At 43.4% G+C, this 21,827-nt stretch overlaps 1 protein-coding gene across 20 annotated transcripts in view; it reads right to left on the bottom strand.

The window, feature by feature from the left end:
* The window catches only part of LOC145291308 (centrosomal protein of 162 kDa-like), a 927,819-nt gene extending 906,781 nt beyond the window's left edge, over nucleotides 1-21,038 (bottom strand). For 14 of the 20 annotated variants that reach the window (XM_080137018.1, XM_080137021.1, XM_080137023.1 and 11 more), the window contains exon 1: nucleotides 20,708-21,035. In XM_080137018.1, the coding sequence (XP_079993144.1) occupies nucleotides 20,708-20,740 (33 nt within the window). In that variant the 5' untranslated portion in view covers nucleotides 20,741-21,035. Of the gene's footprint in view, nucleotides 1-20,707 lie in introns of all 20 variants that reach the window. The other 6 variants (XM_080137038.1, XM_080137039.1, XM_080137035.1 and 3 more) reach the window with 4 other exon arrangements.
* Nucleotides 21,039-21,827: the final 789 nt, after the last annotated feature.

Here is a 21,827-nt window from a genome sequence, read left to right as displayed (position 1 = left end):
ATAGTCCATTTCTACTTTGCAGTCCACGCCTTTTCCTTGTCGTCAAGCGTAGCACAGAAGTCCTTTTCTTCAATTGACATGGCTGCACAGACTTCTTTTCCTTCTCCAAGCATTACACCTCCAGTCGTTGTGATTATGACACCTCCTAGTGCTTGTATTGCATCAATTCCAATCAACATGTCATAGCCAATGTAGAATAATCAAAAGAACTGTGTTAGTCAATAACACACAACAACAACAACAACAATAATAATAATAGCAGCAACACTTACCAAGGATCCAGCTTATGCACAATACAGACACCAGATTGAGCTGGACTGAAGGCTTGTATTTATGTACAAGCATATCCAATCAGGTGATTCAGCCAATCACAATCCAAGGAATAGACTGGCCCATGTGTGCACAATGGAATCTCCCATTGTGCCATAAATAGTTCTCCTCTTTCATGAGAAGTAACTTTAGTCTTTGTCAAGTTATCCACAACTTGAACGCTGACCGAAAGTCCACTACACAATCCAACATAGTGCTACGAACAGGATTCGAGACAGAAGATTGGGAAGACTATTTCCTCAAAGCAGGCATTGCTGCCGATTCCGCCAAGAGCTACGCTGCAACTTTTGTGAAGGAAAAACTGAGGAAAGAAAACCTTCAAGTAATGGATCGAGCCATGCTAAGAGAATTGGGAATCACAACAATGGGAGAAGCTCTGTCTATCCTTCGACAAGCCAAGGAGCCCGCTACCCAGACCACCTATGCTAAGGCACCAGCTGCCAGGCCTCCCCAACTTCATCTCGAAATGACCCCTCAACAATTCAGAAAATTTCGGATTGACTGGGAAGTATTCACCAGAATAACGGACATGCCAACTTCTCAGGCCAATACCCAGTTATACAGTTGCGCTGATGAATCCGTTCAAAACGCAATCATAAATACGTACTCTAAGTTCTTCACCACCAATCCAGACAAGCTGCTAGAGATGACAGAAGCATTGGTAACTCAAAAATCAAATCCCATGGTCCATCGGATGACATTTGCATCTATATCACAGCATGAAGATGAACCCATCCAACAATACCTTGTTCGTCTTAGGTCCACGGCCATAGACTGTAATTTCTCATGCCCCAACTGCGATCACGACCTGTCCGACATTTACATCAAGGACCAATTTATCAAAGGGATATCGAATGATACGCTTCAGACCGATCTACTGGCAAAAGCCGGGTTGCTAAAAACTCTCAACCAAAATATTTGTCATGCTGAGGCATTTGAGTCTGCACTACGGGACCAAACCGCAATGACTGATACTTCAGACATAGCTACAGTCCGGATGTCAATGTATCGCAAAAAAAAAAAAAAACAGTGCTGTACGGACTAGCAGAGGCAATATTCGCACTAGCTCTACTGCTACTCACAACGATAACATTGCTGATAAGGAACCCCATCAAACCTGCATAGGTTGCGGTAGTCACCAACACGGTACTCCAAGAACAAGTGCCCGCCATTTAACATGTCCGGCATGGAATCAAATGTGCAACACTTGTGGGAAACTTAACCATTTCTCAGCAGTGTGCCGGACAAAGAAATATCGCCCGGCAGTGATAAAAAGTTTTGAAGACCAAGAAGCTCCCATGAATACACTCATGGCCCATATCACATTCGATCAAATGAGGGGCACCATTATGACTACAGAAGGTGATCTGTTAACTGAAATAAATGCATCAGTAATCCCATTCTCACCAAAACCAGATCCCAGACAAGCTGTCAATATCCCTAGAAGTTGTAGTACAACGCTAAAGGTTTTTCCTGACAGTGGTGCCGCCATTTGTCTTGGGGGACCAAAGCATTTAATCAAAATGGGCCTCACAGAGATTAGTCTTGTCCAATCAAGAAAGATCATACGAACAGTTGGAGGTTTCACACTCATGTGTCAGGGTTGGCTACCAGTTGAGTTTGTGGTCAGAGGGAAAACAACTAAACAAGCCCTCTACATATGCAAGGGCATACAATGGCTTTATCTCAGCAGAGCAGCCTGCATCGATGTGGGAATATTGCACAAACATTTTCCAAACCCTTTAGCAGACGTACATGAAGAGGTAGACACCGAGTCTAAAAAGTGTGTAGATCAATTGCCAAATCGCCCCAAAAACCTCCCTTTTCCCGCAACAGAAGATAACATAGGCAAACTTAAGAGCTGGCTCCTAGAAAAGTTTGCCAAAACGACATTCAACAAAGATGGGATATTTCCAGCCATGTCCGGCCCAGCTGCCCACATTCACCTCAAAGAGGGAGCAATCCCTAAAGCCAGGCATAACTCAATTCCTGTACCCTTCCACTTCAAGGAACCAGTAAGACAAGCCCTTTGGAAGGATGTAGAAAAAGGTATCATAGCTCCAGTACCCGTGGGTATGCCTACTGATTGGTGCAGTACTATGGTAATAACTGCCAAAAAGAATGGTAATCCACGTAGAACAATAGATTACCAACACCTTAACTCTCAATGCAAGCGAGAAACCCACCATACTGGGTCGCCATTTCAGTTGGCACTGCAAGTGCCACCTAGAACAAAGAAAACAGTCCTAGACGCTGTTGATGGATACCACTCGATTCTCTTAGACAAAGAATCTCAACCATTAACCACCTTCATAACTGAGTGGGGAAGATACATGTATCTTAGGATGTCTCAAGGATATGTCGCATCTGGGGATGCTTACACTCGCAGATACGATGAGATAATAAAAGATATCCCACGCAAGGTGAAGATAGTAGACGATACCCTGCTATCTCTAGCATTGAGGGAGCCTTTTATCATACCTTCGATTTTCTACTCCAATGTGCTAAGAATGGAATTGTGCTCAACACCGACAAATTCCAATTCTGTCAGGATGTCGTACAATTTGGAGACCTCCAGATAACTTCTTCAGGAGTGACCCCTTCTGAGTCCATGATACAAGCGATACAGGATTTTCCAGTCCCAAGGACAATTACTGATGCCAGATCATGGTTTGGGCTTGTCAACCAAGTAGCCTGGGCATATTCACTGGGTCCAGTTATGGTGCCTTTTCGGGACCTCGTTAAACAAAACTCCAAATTTGCTTGGAATCGAAACCTTGAAGACGCATTCAAAGATTCCAAGCGAGTTATAATTCAACTAGTCCAGAAGGGGGTAGCAACATTTGACAAAGACAGAGCAACTTGCCTTGCTCCAGATTGGAGCAAAGAAGGAATGGGCTTCCTACTCCTACAAAAACATTGCCAATGTACCATGGAAAAAGCCCCAATCTGCTGTACCGAAGGTTGGCATCTGATATATGCCGGCAGCAGATTTTGCACGGATGCTGAGCGCAGATACGCACCAATAGAGGGTGAGGCAGCAGCAATAGCATGGGCATTGGAGAAATGCCGTATGTTCGTCATGGGTTCTCCAAACATCATAGTGGTCACAGACCATGAACCTCTGAAGGGGATATTTGGCAATCGTGATCTGAGCAAGATCCAAAACCCCCGGCTCTTTAGACTAAAGGAAAAGACCCTGAGATACAGATTTACCATACAGCATTGCCCCGGGAAGTGGCACAGAGGCCCTGATGCAGTTTCCCGCCACCCAGTGGCGATGGTGCAAGCCCTCCTCGATGTATTTCCAACAAAACCCTCTCAAATGGATATACTGGAGTCAAACAACATAAGCAACATAACAGAGTCAACAGCCTTAATAGCAACATTTGCAGACAGCAGTAATATAGCCATGATATCACCAGACCTAATTCGTTCAGCAGGTTGTGGCGATCAACAATATAACAAATTAATAGACACAATACAGCAAGGCTTCCCAAAAACACGTAATCTCACTGCGCCCGAAATCCGTGAGTATTGGGAGGTGAGGCACCGCCTTAGCACTGACAATGGTCTAGTATTGTTGGATCGAAGGATCGTCATCCCCAAAACACAACGAAAAAAGGTCCTACACTGCCTGCATTCTGCACACCAAGGAGTAGTCAGCATGAAAGCACGTGCCAACGAATCGGTATACTGGCCAGGGATGGATGCATCAATCCGCAGTATTAGGGCGAATTGCATGGTATGCTCAACCATCGCACCTAGTCAACCAAGGGAGCCTATCATTCTAACACGATCCCCAGAGTGGCCATTCCAACAAATCGTCATGGATATTTTTTATATTGGAGATCACACATACCTTGCCTGCGCAGATAGGCTAACTGGTTGGCTAATTTTATACCGCCTAGAATCAGGTCACACTACTACAACCAAATTGATGTCCATATGCCGACAACTGTTCCAAACATATGGTGCCCCAGAAGAACTCAGCACCGATGGCGGCCCACCTTTCACTTCCAGCACGTTCCAAGAATTTCTGAAAACATGGTGTGTTAGGCACAGATTATCTTCTGTTGCGTATCCCCAATCCAATGGCAGGGCAGAGCTCGCAGTAAAAACTGCAAAGAGGATTGTGAAAGGAAACACAGGCCCCCACGGTTCCTTGGACAATGACAGTGTTGCCCGGGCCATCTTGCAGTATCGGAATACCCCAATCCAAAGCATTGGCCTATCACCGGCTCAATTATTACTTCACCGTCGATTACGTGACTCCATCCCTTCACAGCCAATTCTCTACAAGCCTCATCCTGAATGGGTGTCAGCGGCACAACATCGCGAGGAAATGCTCCACCACCACAATGCAAAAATAGTAGAAAGATACAATAAATATACCCACAACCTTCCACCGTTACAAGCTGGTGACACTGTAGCCATCCAAAATCCAGTCAATCGCAGATGGAACACAACGGGCAAAATCATCAGTTCCCTACCAGATCGACAATACCGAATCAGGGTTAACGGATCTGGAAGGATCACACTTAGGAATCGCCGTTTCCTCAGAAAATGCGAACTTAAGCCTGCACCAACCCCAATACCAAGTGCAGCACTAGGACCAACAATTCCCTCAGGCGATACTACATTCTTGCATCTCCCACTATCTCCCTGTAACAGCACATACACAGCAACCAAACCCCAACAACAAACCACACATATATCCCCACGCTTTCGATCAAGGATTCCCCGAGCTCTTTCTAGGTTACAACCACACAACAAACTAGGCCTAAAAGAGAGATACACCTCTCACACAACCCAGCCTACTCGTTGGGGGGGGGGAAGAGGGGAGATGTAGAATAATCAAAAGAACTGTGTTAGTCAATAACACACAACAACAACAACAACAATAATAATAATAGCAGCAACACTTACCAAGGATCCAGCTTATGCACAATACAGACACCAGATTGAGCTGGACTGAAGGCTTGTATTTATGTACAAGCATATCCAATCAGGTGATTCAGCCAATCACAATCCAAGGAATAGACTGGCCCATGTGTGCACAATGGAATCTCCCATTGTGCCATAAATAGTTCTCCTCTTTCATGAGAAGTAACTTTAGTCTTTGTCTGACTACGACTTCATCGTTCGAGTTACATGGTTAAAAATTTGTTGGTTCGTATATTGTTATTCTGCGCGTTATATTGTTAATATTTTGTTATCACCTTGTTAAATTTGTTATTGCTTATCTTCTTCTTCCCCCGGCACCACTTTTCTTTTTTTTTATTCATTTTATTTTTTTTTTGGACTGTTATCTTTCTCTCCTCTTGTTATACACCGGCCATGGCATCTGCCAGCTGTGTGCCGACGGTTGAGGTGAAGGAAGATGAGGCATCAGGTGGATGGACAAAACCACCAAAAGTAAAAATTGATGTGGTAAAATTTGTCGAAGACGCAAAGAAATGCATTGAATTTACGACAGAAACTGGTATTAAGTTGGAACAACCGCGGTTACAGGAGTTTGCTAAGAGGACTATTTCTCTATTTGTAATAGACCGCAAAACAAAAAAATTAATAAGATCAACGAAAGATGTTGTCACCAAATTAATTGCATCGGCAGGTTTAAGAGCTGAGCGAATTACAAAATGTAAAGGATACAACACATGGGCAGCTCTTTTTAAGACGGAAGACGAATGCATAGCTATGACAAAAAAAGAAATCATTACCAATGAGTACGTTCTGAGGATGAAATACTTAGGAAGGCGAAGAACTACAGTGTCCATTTTTGAAGTTCCTGGTGCTGTCCCCGGGGAATACCTAGCCGCTTTTTTACTTAAGTTTGGGGACATAACCGGAATAGAGGAGGACCATTATAATGGAGTATGGACTTTTGACATTCTGCTTAACGCAGAAGCATTTTTACGTATACCATACTACCTGGAGGCTGGTGTAGAGAAGCTGCCAATCGTGGTCGCAGGCAGAAGACCAGCATGTTGGATATGTGGGGAAGTCGGCCATCTCACTTACACATGCCCCAAAAGGAAGCCAGCTGTAAAAATTATCCCTACAAATGACCGGAAAATAGGTTATGTAGAACCTAAGGACAATTCCCAGACACCAGCAGAAGAGAAAAAAGAAATCACACCTGAGGAGTTTGAAAAGACTTTTAATTCAGAGAAACAATCCCCCAAAAAGAAGGACAACTGGACACTCATCCCTCTTTCAAAAAAATCCCCACCCAAGACTTATGCTAAGTCCCTCTCTAAAGAAGAGAAAATTGAAATTAGAACAAGTAAGGACCCAGGGGGCAATAAATTCAAAACCCTACTTAAACTAAAAGAGACTCTTGATGAGAAAAGGAGAAAATCTGAGGAGAAAGAGTTCCCTGAATCCCTTTTGCCTGAAAAACCGACCTCAAAAGAAAAGCAAATCCCTCGCAAAGCCCCCCCCCCTTACTAAAGCTTCTCTGCCCCATAGAGACACCAAAATGACATCTCTAGGTTCCCCCTCCAAAAAGACCCCCAAACCGTCACCATTCTGCTCGCCAAACAACACGCCCAGAACACCCCTCCCCCTTCTCCAATGAAAACAGACATGCCCCCTCCTCCCCCCTCAGATAAGAAAAGACATAGAAGCCCCTCTGTAGAGACTGAATCAAGGAAAAAAAAACAACCCTTCTTTAATGGGAAGGATGTGTGCAAGATCACGGCGGAAGTAGAGAACATAATGAAGTCCCATAGCAGGAAAGAATACAGAAACCTCCTCGCTTTCAAATCATACCAAAAAAAAGACATTACTAACCCTGAAAATTTTAAAACAAACCATATACTAACAGTTGTCAGGAAACGCGAGGAGGCCAAAGGACTATGGACTATGCTGGAGGAAGCAAACTCTGCTTTCAACCTTTATCCTCCAGCAGCCTATTTCAACGACAACGATTTAATCGAAATTAGAAAACGATGTGTTGGACGGGTCCCCATCAAACTCCATCCTTCACTTTATAGGGCAGTTAAACTAACCTTCCCACTAGACATCGGCGGTCTGTCCCCTGACGGGTCTATCACCACTGAGATGACCACTGGATCATTGGGGACAGCTGTCGGTGTCTTGACACCGTCTATGTTTGATTAGGTTTCTCAACCCTAAGTAACTCAAGATGGCTTCCTTAAGATTAGCTAGTTTAAATGTCCGAGGGTTGAGGGACGCCTCTCGTAAACTTCGAGTTGCACGCGACCTTCAACGCCTTGGTGTGGATATTTGTTGTATACAGGAAACTCACTTCATTCCTAGTGATTATCAGGGTGTGCTCCTTAGAGACTTTCAGCTCTATTCAGCACATTATGATACCCATGCAAGGGGGGTTACCTGGCTAGTTAAGCGCACTCTTGATGCGTCGTGTGACCCTATTTATGCAGATCCAGAGGGAAGATTGCTCGTTCTAGATGTTACCGTAAAGGATGTGGCATTTCGTTTTATTGGGGTTTATGCGCCCAATAACCATGCTGAGCTAGTTTCCTTTTTTCGGCGAATCGAGCCTTTCATGAATTCGTCTCGACGGTTAGTTTTAGCGGGAGACTGGAACGCGGTCCTGGATCCCGAGTTAGATCGCGGGGTTAATACCAGAAGGGATACTAATCAGAACCGGGATGCTAAAGCGTTTCGAGACTTTGTCGACAAGTTTGATCTTGTCGATAAATTTCGGAACGAAAAACCCGGGGATTTAGCATGGACTGGGACAGGTAGACGCGGCTCCGATTCGGTGCAACTTTCGAGTTACATCGATCGGTTCTTAGTTAGGAGAGTCGACTTAGGGCTTTTAGACTGTCCAAGTTTTCATAGTATAGTTTATTCGGACCACAGGCTTGTCCGGGTTCGAGTAAACTTAGATAGTGTTAAACCTAGGATGGCTAGTTACTGGAAGTTCAACACGTCGTTGTTCGATGTGAAGGACTTCCGGGAACAGCTTCTACTAACAATACAGAGGGAATTGACGGGGGCTATCATCGGGAATAAGTGGTGGGGCAACCTTAAAAAAGTCATTAGGTCCTTCGCTGCTGATTTTAGTCGCCGGCTCAAACGTAGTTCTAGAGCAGCGAAAGCGGCGCTAGAAGATAGATTAGAAAGGGCGGTGGAGGAGGGGGATAGTGCTAGCTATACTGTAGTTAAGGCTGAACTGGACTCCTTGGATAACAGGGAGGACCAGGGAGTATTAGTTAGGGCTAGATTAAAAAGAGCGCCAAACGAGGCAACAAACATGGCCGCGTCATTGCGTGCGGAGGAGTTTCGACGTTCTGCAGATCGACACATCGCCAGTGTAACATTGCCGGACGGACGAACCGTAACTTCAAACGACGGAATCTTGGAGGGTTTTCGGACTCATTTTCAGGAACTTTTTACCAAGGAGCCCGGTCTGACTATTGAACAGTTTGACACCTATTTAGCCGACTTTTCTCGCCTGGAGGCGACCGAAGCAGCTAGGTGTGAAGGTAGCGTAAAAGAGGAAGAAGTCATTGAGGCCTTGAAACAGGTCGGGCTAGACAGGACCCCTGGGATAGATGGTCTGCCCTACGAGGTGTATTTGAGGCTGTCGCCCATTTTTATCCCTTTGCTGACCGTACTTTTTAACTCCTGGTTTAGGAACGGGTGCATACCTCAGTACTTTACCAGGGGATCATTAAATTGTTACGCAAAGATAAAAATGGAGGGGATGGGATAGGTAATTTCCGGCCCTTAACGATGTTAAACACAGAGTTAAAGATTTTGGCCAAGATCTTAGCAAATCGTCTGCAGATTGTCTTACACCGTCTAATAAGTCCCGAACAGACTTGTTCTGTTAAGGGCCGGACGATTCAAGACAATTTGCACACGATACGCTTGATCGTAGAAAAAGTCGACACTGAAGCCGCGCTGATCAACTTAGATCAGTCCAAAGCATTCGACAGAGTAGACCATCGTTACCTAGAGGCTGTTCTTCGCTCGGCTGGGTTTGGTCCCCAGTTTCGCTCTTGGATTTGCCTCTTGTATGCCAACCCTGGTGCTATGGTAGAAGTGAATGGGGTGAGGTCGAAACCCTTCATGTTAACAAGATCGATCCGTCAAGGTTGTCCGTTATCCCCAATGTTATATGTGCTGGCGCTTGAGCCATATTTGCGCCAGCTTCGGGTGAATCCGGTCCTTCGCGGGATTACTTTGCCAGGTTGCTCTACCCCGGTAAAGTATACCGCCTATGCTGACGACGTGACTGTGCTTGTAACGAGCAGTGCCGAGATTAGAGTCGTTGACATAGAAACAAGTCGGTATGCCAAGGTCACAGGGGCCATAATTAACTACGTTAAGTCTATTGGCTTACGTATCGGTGCCTGGAGGGGTATGCCCCTTCAGGGACCCTTTGGTTGGACTGATGGGCCATGCAAGCTACTCGGCGTCTGGTTTGGCCCCGGTCTCCAGCTGGAGAAAAATTGGTCGGAGGTATTGGAAGCGGTCAAGGCCGCATCTCATTTGTGGGCCTTGAGAAATCTATCTTTGAAGGGTCGGGCGGAGGTATGCAATTCTCATATCTACCCCCTGATCCTTTACCGTCTATCAGTACTTCCACTCCCGGAGACCACACTAGTTGATCTGGTGCGTGCTCTTTTTGCATTCTTATGGCGCGGAAAGCAAGCCATGGTTACTCGGGAGGTCTGTTACCTGCATCCGTCTGAAGGCGGTCTGGGTATGCCTAGTGTGCAAATACGTAGACACACTCTTAGGCTGATATACCTGGATCGAATGTGTACACCAAGTGAGGGAAACGGTGTCTTCTGGATAGAAGACACTAAGAAAGCCTTTCAGGCTTTGGAGAGTGTGCATTCGGCTAGAGGAGAGGCACACAAGTTGTTCCGAAACGAGTGCCCTTTCTATCGCGAGTGTCGGCAGGCCTTGAGATTTCTTCTACGGGTCCAAGAAAGCCTCTCTGACACCCAGCTGTTGTCTCGCAAGGCGCTATATCGGGCCTTAGTGAGGGGATCCGTTCGAGACGAAAAGATTGAGGAGTTCGGTTTTACGAAGGAGGAGCGCCGCTTAATATGGCCTTGGGCGCCTGGGTCGAGCTGCTTCGATAATTACGAGGCATCACTCACCTGGCTGGTAATACGAAATGCCCTCTGGGTCGGCAAAAGACTTTACGCAGCGGGTTTTACGGAGACACCCAATTGTGTCCGATGCGGAGAATGGGAGGAAGACCTTGATCATGCTTTCTTCCACTGCGCCATTGTTCGACCGTTGTGTGAGTTAGTTGAAGGCTTCACGGTTCGCATGCTGAGCGAGCGGTTTTTTGTGCTGGAGTCGGTTTCCCCGTGCTGCAACTGGGCACCGACCATCAAGAAAGAAGAACGCTATGTTTTTCTGTGTTTACTAGCAGTTATGAGAGGCGTGATTTGGACGACGCGACAGAAGGAGGTTTACGGAGGTGAGACCTTCACTGCTCCGCAGCTTGTCCTCATTTTCAAATATCGATTGAAAATGCGAATTAAGCTGGAGAAGGTGAAACTCACTCCTGTGAATTTCAACGACAGGTGGGTGAAAGTTTCGCGATTGTGTAAAGTGAATGGAGCTAATCTTGAATTTCTTTTTTGAGTGGCTTAGGTTTTTTTAAGGATTTTGGGTGACTTGATCAAACATAGACATGCATCGGACCTCCTAGAGTAGGCTAGTTAGGCATTTTTGTTCGATTTTTAACTTAGCTAGAGTATGCATGCTATCATAGCCCAAATCCCCTTTTTTTGGTTTTCCCTGTCCCAGCGTCCCTTATTTTTTTTTTTCCTCCCACTTTTTGTTCGATAACCCCCAATCCCGGCCCCTTAGGTGACGGATAAACTGTTTTGCCAGAGATGTGGGCCATTTTTGTTGTGTTTGAATAAAGTCAGTTTTCGTGGGACCCACATCTTTTCGACTGGCAAAACTTTTTATCCGCCACAATTAGTAGTGAGGGGGTTCTTTTTACTAACCACCTTTTAGCATTGTATATTTTTCATCCAATTTTGTAAATAAGATTTTTATCCCCCCCCCCCACATCATGTATATATTTGTAACTTTCGGGGTTTAAGTAGGATGTCCACAGAGTGATTCTGGTATTTTGGTGAAAGAGTCTAGTTAAGTTAACGTTATGTTAGTTAGGTCAACATTAACCCCCACCCCCCTTTTTCGGCCTTGTGCCACATTTTTATTTGTGTAATTTTATTTTATCAAATAAAATAAATATTAACTTTAGTCTTTGTCCATCTTGACTACGACTTTATCGTTCGAGTTACATGGTTAAAAATTTGTTGGTTCGTATATTGTTATATTGTTAATATTTTGTTATCACCTTGTTAAATTTGTTATTGCTTATCTTCTTCTTCCCCCGGCACCACTTTTTCAATTACCGGACTCTTTTTTTTTATTCATTTTATTTTTTTTTTGGACTGTTATCTTTCTCTCCTCTTGTTATACACCGGCCATGGCATCTGCCAGCTGTGTGCCGACGGTTGAGGTGAAGGAAGATGAGGCATCAGGTGGATGGACAAAACCACCAAAAGTAAAAATTGACGTGGTAAAATTTGTCGAAGACGCAAAGAAATGCGTTGAATTTACGACAGAAACTGGTATTAAGTTGGAACAACCGCGGTTACAGGAGTTTGCTAAGAGGACTATTTCTCTATTTGTAATAGACCGCAAAACAAAAAAACTAATAAGATCAACGAAAGACGTTGTCACCAAATTAATTGCATCAGCAGGTTTAAGAGCTGAGCGAATTACAAAATGTAAAGGATACAACACATGGGCAGCTCTTTTTAAGACGGAAGACGAATGCATAGCTATGACAAAAAAAGAAATCATTACCAATGAGTACGTTCTGAGGATGGAATATTTAGGAAGGCGAAGAACTACAGTGTCCATTTTTGAAGTTCCAGGTGCTGTCCCCGGGGAATACCTAGCCGCTTTCTTACTTAAGTTTGGGGACATAACCGGAATAGAGGAGGACCATTATAATGGAGTATGGACCTTTGACATTCTGCTTAACGCGGAAGCATTTTTACGTACACCATACTACCTGGAGGCTGGCGTAGAGAAGCTGCCAATCGTGGTCGCAGGCAGAAGACCAGCATGTTGGATATGTGGGGAAGTCGGCCATCTCACTTACACATGCCCCAAAAGGAAGCCAGCTGTAAAAATTATCCCTACAAATGACCGGAAAATAGGTTATGTAGAACCTAAGGACAATTCCCAGACACCAGCAGAAGAGAAAAACGAAATCACACCTGAGGAGTTTGAAAAGACTTTTAATTCAGAGAAACAATCCCCCAAAAAGAAGGACAACTGGACACTCATCCCTCTTTCAAAAAAATCCCCACCCAAGACTTATGCTAAGTCCCTCTCTAAAGAAGAGAAAATTGAAATTAGAACAAGTAAGGACCCAGGGGGCAATAAATTCAAAACCCTACTTAAACTAAAAGAGACTCTTGATGAGAAAAGGAGAAAATCTGAGGAGAAAGAGTTCCCTGAATCCCTTTTCCCTGAAAAACCGACCTCAAAAGAAAAGCAAATCCCTCGCAAAGCCCCCCCCCTTACTAAAGCTTCTCTGCCCCATAGAGACACCAAAATGACATCTCTAGGTTCTCCCTCCAAAAAGACCCCCAAACCGTCACCATTCTGCTCGCCAAACAACACGCCCAAGAACACCCCTCCCCCTTCTCCAATGAAAACAGACATGCCCCCTCCTCCCCCCTCAGATAAGAAAAGACATAGAAGCCCCTCTGTAGAGACTGAATCAAGGAAAAAAAAACAACCCTTCTTTAATGGGAAGGATGTGTGCAAGATCACGGCGGAAGTAGAGAACATAATGAAGTCCCATAGCAGGAAAGAATACAGAAACCTCCTCGCTTTCAAATCATACCAAAAAAAAGACATTACTAACCCTGAAAATTTTAAAACAAACCATATACTAACAGTTGTCAGGAAACGCGAGGAGGCCAAAGGACTATGGACTATGCTGGAGGAAGCAAACTCTGCTTTCAACCTTTATCCTCCAGCAGCCTATTTCAACGACAACGATTTAATCGAAATTAGAAAACGATGTGTTGGACGGGTCCCCATCAAACTCCATCCTTCACTTTATAGGGCAGTTAAACTAACCTTCCCACTAGACATCGGCGGTCTGTCCCCTGACGGGTCTATCACCACTGAGATGACCACTGGATCATTGGGGACAGCTGTCGGTGTCTTGACACCGTCTATGTTTGATTAGGTTTCTCAACCCTAAGTAACTCAAGATGGCTTCCTTAAGATTAGCTAGTTTAAATGTCCGAGGGTTGAGGGACGCCTCTCGTAAACTTCGAGTTGCACGCGACCTTCAACGCCTTGGTGTGGATATTTGTTGTATACAGGAAACTCACTTCATTCCTAGTGATTATCAGGGTGTGCTCCTTAGAGACTTTCAGCTCTATTCAGCACATTATGATACCCATGCAAGGGGGGTTACCTGGCTAGTTAAGCGCACTCTTGATGCGTCGTGTGACCCTATTTATGCAGATCCAGAGGGAAGATTACTCGTTCTAGATGTTACCGTAAAGGATGTGGCATTTCGTTTTATTGGGGTTTATGCGCCCAATAACCATGCTGAGCTAGTTTCCTTTTTTCGGCGAATCGAGCCTTTCATGAATTCGTCTCGACGGTTAGTTTTAGCGGGAGACTGGAACGCGGTCCTGGATCCCGAGTTAGATCGCGGGGTTAATACCAGAAGGGATACTAATCAGAACCGGGATGCTAAAGCGTTTCGAGACTTTGTCGACAAGTTTGATCTTGTCGATAAATTTCGGAACGAAAAACCCGGGGATTTAGCATGGACTTGGACAGGTAGACGCGGCTCCGATTCGGTGCAACTTTCGAGTTACATCGATCGGTTCTTAGTTAGGAGAGTCGACTTAGGGCTTTTAGACTGTCCAAGTTTTCATAGTATAGTTTATTCGGACCACAGGCTTGTCCGGGTTCGAGTAAACTTAGATAGTGTTAAACCTAGGATGGCTAGTTACTGGAAGTTCAACACGTCGTTGTTCGATGTGAAGGACTTCCGGGAACAGCTTCTACTAACAATACAGAGGGAATTGACGGGGGCTATCATCGGGAATAAGTGGTGGGGCAACCTTAAAAAAGTCATTAGGTCCTTCGCTGCTGATTTTAGTCGCCGGCTCAAACGTAGTTCTAGAGCAGCGAAAGCGGCGCTAGAAGATAGATTAGAAAGGGCGGTGGAGGAGGGGGATAGTGCTAGCTATACTGTAGTTAAGGCTGAACTGGACTCCTTGGATAACAGGGAGGACCAGGGAGTATTAGTTAGGGCTAGATTAAAAAGAGCGCCAAACGAGGCAACAAACATGGCCGCGTCATTGCGTGCGGAGGAGTTTCGACGTTCTGCAGATCGACACATCGCCAGTGTAACATTGCCGGACGGACGAACCGTAACTTCAAACGACGGAATCTTGGAGGGTTTTCGGACTCATTTTCAGGAACTTTTTACCAAGGAGCCCGGTCTGACTATTGAACAGTTTGACACCTATTTAGCCGACTTTTCTCGCCTGGAGGCGACCGAAGCAGCTAGGTGTGAAGGTAGCATAAAAGAGGAAGAAGTCATTGAGGCCTTGAAACAGGTCGGGCTAGACAGGACCCCTGGGATAGATGGTCTGCCCTACGAGGTGTATTTGAGGCTGTCGCCCATTTTTATCCCTTTGCTGACCGTACTTTTTAACTCCTGGTTTAGGAACGGGTGCATACCTCAGTACTTTACCAGGGGGATCATTAAATTGTTACGCAAAGATAAAAATGGAGGGGATGGGATAGGTAATCTCCGGCCCTTAACGATGTTAAACACAGAGTTAAAGATTTTGGCCAAGATCTTAGCAAATCGTCTGCAGATTGTCTTACACCGTCTAATAAGTCCCGAACAGACTTGTTCTGTTAAGGGCCGGACGATTCAAGACAATTTGCACACGATACGCTTGATCGTAGAAAAAGTCGACACAGAAGCCGCGCTGATCAACTTAGATCAGTCCAAAGCATTCGACAGAGTAGACCATCGTTACCTAGAGGCTGTTCTTCGCTCGGCTGGGTTTGGTCCCCAGTTTCGCTCTTGGATTTGCCTCTTGTATGCCAACCCTGGTGCTATGGTAGAAGTGAATGGGGTGAGGTCGAAACCCTTCATGTTAACAAGATCGATCCGTCAAGGTTGTCCGTTATCCCCAATGTTATATGTGCTGGCGCTTGAGCCATATTCGCGCCAGCTTCGGGTGAATCCGGTCCTTCGCGGGATTACTTTGCCAGGTGGCTCTACCCCGGTAAAGTATACCGCCTATGCTGACGACGTGACTGTGCTTGTAACGAGCAGTGCCGAGATTAGAGTCGTTGACATAGAAACAAGTCGGTATGCCAAGGTCACAGGGGCCATAATTAACTACGTTAAGTCTATTGGCTTACGTATCGGTGCCTGGAGGGGTATGCCCCTTCAGGGACCCTTTGGTTGGACTGATGGGCCATGCAAGCTACTCGGCGTCTGGTTTGGCCCCGGTCTCCAGCTGGAGAAAAATTGGTCGGAGGTATTGGAAGCGGTCAAGGCCGCATCTCATTTGTGGGCCTTGAGAAATCTGTCTTTGAAGGGTCGGGCGGAGGTATGCAATTCTCATATCTACCCCCTGATCCTTTACCGTCTATCAGTACTTCCACTCCCGGAGACCACACTAGTTGATCTGGTGCATGCTCTTTTTGCATTCTTATGGCGCGGAAAGCAAGCCATGGTTACTCGGGAGGTCTGTTACCTGCATCCGTCTGAAGGCGGTCTGGGTATGCCTAGTGTGCAAATACGTAGACACACTCTTAGGCTGATATACCTGGATCGAATGTGTACACCAAGTGAGGGAAACGGTGTCTTCTGGATAGAAGACACTAAGAAAGCCTTTCAGGCTTTGGAGAGTGTGCATTCGGCTAGAGGAGAGGCACACAAGTTGTTCCGAAACGAGTGCCCTTTCTATCGCGAGTGTCGGCAGGCCTTGAGATTTCTTCTACGGGTCCAAGAAAGCCTCTCTGACACCCAGCTGTTGTCTCGCAAGGCGCTATATCGGGCCTTAGTGAGGGGATCCGTTCGAGACGAAAAGATTGAGGAGTTCGGTTTTACGAAGGAGGAGCGCCGCTTAATATGGCCTTGGACGCCTGGGTCGAGCTGCTTCGATAATTACGAGGCATCACTCACCTGGCTGGTAATACGAAATGCCCTCTGGGTCGGCAAAAGACTTTACGCAGCGGGTTTTACGGAGACACCCAATTGTGTCCGATGCGGAGAATGAGAGGAAGACCTTGATCATGCTTTCTTCCACTGCGCCATTGTTCGACCGTTGTGTGAGTTAGTTGAAGGCTTCACGGTTCGCATGCTGAGCGAGCGGTTTTTTGTGCTGGAGTCGGTTTCCCCGTGCTGCAACTGGGCACCGACCATGAAGAAAGAAGAACGCTATGTTTTTCTGTGTTTACTAGCAGTTATGAGAGGCGTGATTTGGACGACGCGACAGAAGGAGGTTTACGGAGGTGAGACCTTCACTGCTCCGCAGCTTGTCCTCATTTTCAAATATCGATTGAAAATGCGAATTAAGCTGGAGAAGGTGAAACTCACTCCTGTGAATTTCAACGACAGGTGGGTGAAAGTTTCGCGATTGTGTAAAGTGAATGGAGCTAATCTTGAATTTCTTTTTTGAGTGGCTTAGGTTTTTTAAGGATTTTGGGTAACTTGATCAAACATAGACATGCATCGGACCTCCTAGAGTAGGCTAGTTAGGCATTTTTGTTCGATTTTTAACTTAGTATGCATGCTATCATCGCCCCAACCCCCTTTTTTGGTTTTCCCTGTCCCAGCGTCCCCCTTTTTTTTTTTTTTTTTTTTTTTTTTTCCTCCCACTTTTTGTTCGATAACCCCCAATCCCGGCCTCTTAGGTGACGGATAAACTGTTTTGCCAGAGATGTGGGTCATTTTTGTTGTGTTTTAATAAAGTCAGTTTTCGTGGGACCTACATCTTTTCGACTGGCAAAACTTTTTATCCGCCACAATTAGTAGTGAGGGGGTTCTTTTTACTAACCACCTTTTAGCATTGTATATTTTTCATCCAATTTTGTAAATAAGATTTTTATCCCCAACCCCCCCACATCATGTATATATATTTGTAACTTTCGGGGTTTAAGTAGGATGTCCACAGAGTGATTCTGGTATTTTGGTGAAAGAGTCTAGTTAAGTTAACGTTATGTTAGTTAGGTCAACATTAACCCCCACCCCCCTTTTTCGGCCTTGTGCCACATTTTTATTTGTGTAATTTTATTTTATCAAATAAAATAAATATTAACTTTAGTCTTTGTCAAGTTATCCACAACTTGAACGCTGACCGAAAGTCCACTACACAATCCAACAGCCAAGGGGTTTTTCTTGCATCACCGGAACATCAACTTTGGCTGTGTCATCCTTCTCAGTACAGATCGTAATCGTCCCTTCACCACAACATGCTCGGGATAAACCATTGATCGTCATAATACCAACTGGTTGCTCCCGCCACATCTGACAGTAATGTGCACTAACTATAGACCGGGAACACCCCGTGTCTATGAGTGCTGAACACTGCACATCATCAATTTTAACGCCAATGACCGGTAATCCTGTGTTTATTGGTCAACAAAGGGCAAGGGTGGCGATAGTACCTTGCCCCCAACGTCGTTTCCCGAACAGTTGCGAGATATGTGCCCATACTTATTGCAGCGATAGCATTGTACTGTTCTCTGTGCTCGTGGATATACACACCTCCTATCACTCTGGCAATCCTTAGCAAAATGATTGGCCTCCCCACATTTATAGCACACTGGGCCTACACGCTTATTACTACCTGGGAGAGAATCTACATTGCTTCCATGCAGTTCGACTGTTGCATGTTGAATACTAGTTGCTACTGCAATTCCTTACAGATGTTTCAAGCTCGAGCTAATAACTCGTCTGTTGTCAATTCATCAATTCGTGACGATGCCCGCAACAGTTTGCTGACTTCCTCAGGCAAGCCTACTAAAAAGGCACATCTTAATATCTTATCGTTAACCCCACCAAATGGTACCGACAACTTTCGTAGGTCGGCTAGGTACACATCAACGGTTTCCTTGGGATGAAGTTGCCGGCTCGTGAACTGTTGCCATGCAAGAAACGGATTTGTACCAAACGCTGTATACAGGCTGTGTTTGATTGTATCCCAGTGGTTCATCTCCAAGTTGCTGGTAGACTGCATAGGCCCCTCCAATTAACCTCAAAGGAATGACTGTGGCTGGTTCTTTAATTCTGCACAGTGTACAGATCTTTTCAGCCTTTTCCACCCATTCAACGACAGATGGTCCAGTGGTAGATCCATCAAACTCAGGTATCAAGCGAAAGTCGAATCTGTCCATTTTCTGCCTTTCGAGTCACCGCACACCGAGAGCAGAAATAGCTTATAATTCAATAACTTGAGTTTTAATTCTTTCGCCCGTCACACCGATAATTTCCTGCATAAGGTTAACACTTTTGTCCAAACTTCCAACTTCTGTACACGTAACGCACCTTCTCTCAACTCCCAACGTACTTCTGCTAATTCAACTTATTTCTTTGAAATCCAACTTCAAAATGATGACCCTCTAAAAATCAACCCTCTTTTATCTCCAACCAGGAGCATCTCATTTGCATATCGGGTGGTCACATTGCAGGCATATAAAGAGATAAGGCAGCTATTTTTGTTTGTTTCTTCTTCATTCATTTCATTCCACGACCGACCCATTGAATTATGCACACGTGCTAATTAGGTAAGTCGCACGTTTCCCTACAATAAATAATAAACTAGACAAAATTCTATTAAAAAACCACCGAATATATGTCAACCTATGTCACGGTAATATATATGGAGCGAGTTTCAAACAGTATTTTGTCTAGTTTTATATTCATAGCACCTTTTCCCAAACTTACCATGTTAAAGAGCGAGTCGGGCGCCATTTTGACTTTTCCAATACATCGGTAAACACAGTATGTTTTTCTGAATAAACATGTTACATTAAATAAAAACACTGAAAACATATCCAGTTAGGTAGAAAATAACTTATCTTGCCTTTGATAACATTTATTTGTTATATATTTGTTTTTTGACAATTTTTTCGAATCTATGTGTACAGTAATACAAACTCCAATTTTTATATAATATTTTTCAGTCCATTGTTTTAATAATAAATAAAACTTTTCACTGAATATTTTCAAATATTTTAAAGTATGCATTTTTCACGTCAGTGTTTTTTTTTTACGATTGGTGAATTATTAATATTTTAGCACGGGGCGTAATTCATTTCTTTGAAATATATTTAACACTTAAATTTTTTGTTTTTTATAACATTTTAACTGTAAATAATTTACATAAATATAATTTCTGTAGTTAAAGTAATAGTTATTCAAATATTTCAACATATACTCTTGTGGAGAAAATCCAGCTTCCCAATAAGGGGCACTCTGGATAGGAACAAAAATAATCTCAGTCATGAAAGATTTCTTCTCCACCGACCGAAGACAGAAAAGGTAAAGTGTAGCATCAAAACAGATACTACACTGATCTTGTTCCGAAGGCCAAAAAATATTTGTTTAATGTTTCTTTAATTGTTTGTTCCCAAAATTCATAATTCAGTTTTATCAGTATTAAATTGTATATTGCTTTAAAATTACTTAATTTTACATAGATAATGTTTATATTTCATACTGATTAAAGTTCAGTTTAAGTAGTAATCGAACTGTGTTCCTTTTTCTTTTTAAAAATGTTTTATTGCTCTTTTTCAAATATAGTACTGACAGTCTGACAAATCTTACCTACATTGCCTGCAGACATTTTTCAGTTAACAGGCCTTCTTCTTACTCTCGGTGGCCGTGATAATACCCCTTTTTTAAACTAACATTTCTTGTAAACTACTAAGTATTTAATAATATTTAGATTCAGATTTATTTTGTTTTTAAATGGTGCTCATGCATTCATGTTACCGTGCTATAGTTAAATTCTAGTTTTATATCTTTTTTTAAAACACCTTCCCATGTTAAGAATGGCGGTAAATATGAAGAATGACTCCACTCCACCCTCGAAAATTCCTTTAACATTACCACTTGAATGGGTTTTCGGGGGCGCTGAAAACGAAAATAACGTTTAAAATTACGGCAAACGAGTAGTTGGTACTTGAGGGAGCGATTCGTGGAATGAAAACGTTTGCGTAGGGTTCACACTCCTCATCAAGTACCGAGTTGATTTACATTTATTTTATTTTTTGTTTTTTAGTAAATAACATCAAATGCGCTACTCACCTCCTGAAGGAATGCTTCAAATTGCTCATCCATTTTCACAACCTGGTGGACATACAGCAGAAAGAAAAAAAAAATGCGCCAGTTTTCTTGAAAGATTTATATTTGAACCGATCGCCCTGTGTGTGTGTGTGTGTGTGTGTGTGTGATCTTTGTTAACCATTAAAACAGCTCGAAGCTAGTCACTGATAATTAATCGTTTTGGTTTTGTTTAATCAATATTCATATTTATTTATTTTTACAGAGAACTGCAACGACTGTATTGGAGAAAAAACGATGTCGCGAACGCATTGTTAAAATATGTTTTGACAACACAAAGGCCGCTTACAATAAAAAGCAAACAAATAAAGCATCTACAGGTTGTTATAAAAACAGCTTTTCAAAGAATAAAGACATTTTTACGTTTAAAAAAATCAAAAATTGTATTTTGTCATTAATAGCAAAATATCTGTAACATTTAATTTTTATTATTTTCTGCGCTACATACAGCTATTCTTCAGTGATATAAGGAATAGTTTCATTTTCAATGTTTCTATTAACGATAGTTGCGTTTCCAGTCAGAGTTGCAAGATTGGCCTTTTTAAGACCAAATTTGTTTGGCCTTTTTTTAAAAAAAAAAAAACAGTCCAAAAATTATATTTTTTTTTTTTACAAAGGCATCACCACATTATCAAGGCCAAGAGGCCACTCAAGGATAAGGGTTAAAGAGTGTACAGTAGAAATTGGACAATATAGTAATCATTAGTAATGAAAATTTGGTAAATTTGATAACTTATATGGAACGGCTCATCAAGAACTTATCAAGAACTTTGGGCTTTTAAAGAATTTAACTTCAAATGTGGCTTTTTTTCTGATTATTTTATAAAAATATTTATTTGATAATAATTATTAAAGAATATGCTATAATTAATTTTTCAAGCACTTTTGGCTTCAAATTTTGTGTAAGCTTTTTTGTATTTTGACATTTTTTTTTTTTTTACATAAAAGTCACCACTTATCAAGGCCCGGAGGATAAGGGTTAGTGAGTGTACAATAGTTTATGGGATAATGTTGTAGTAATCGTTAGTAGTGGAAATTTAGTAAATTGGATTACTTGTTGCAGGGCCAGGCCATCCAGGGACAA

Source organism: Euprymna scolopes, chromosome 12, assembly GCF_053919585.1.
Source record: "Euprymna scolopes isolate OS-2025 chromosome 12, ASM5391958v1, whole genome shotgun sequence".
Lineage (NCBI taxonomy): Eukaryota > Metazoa > Mollusca > Cephalopoda > Sepiida > Sepiolidae > Euprymna > Euprymna scolopes.
This window is presented reverse-complemented; position numbering and strand designations above follow the sequence as displayed.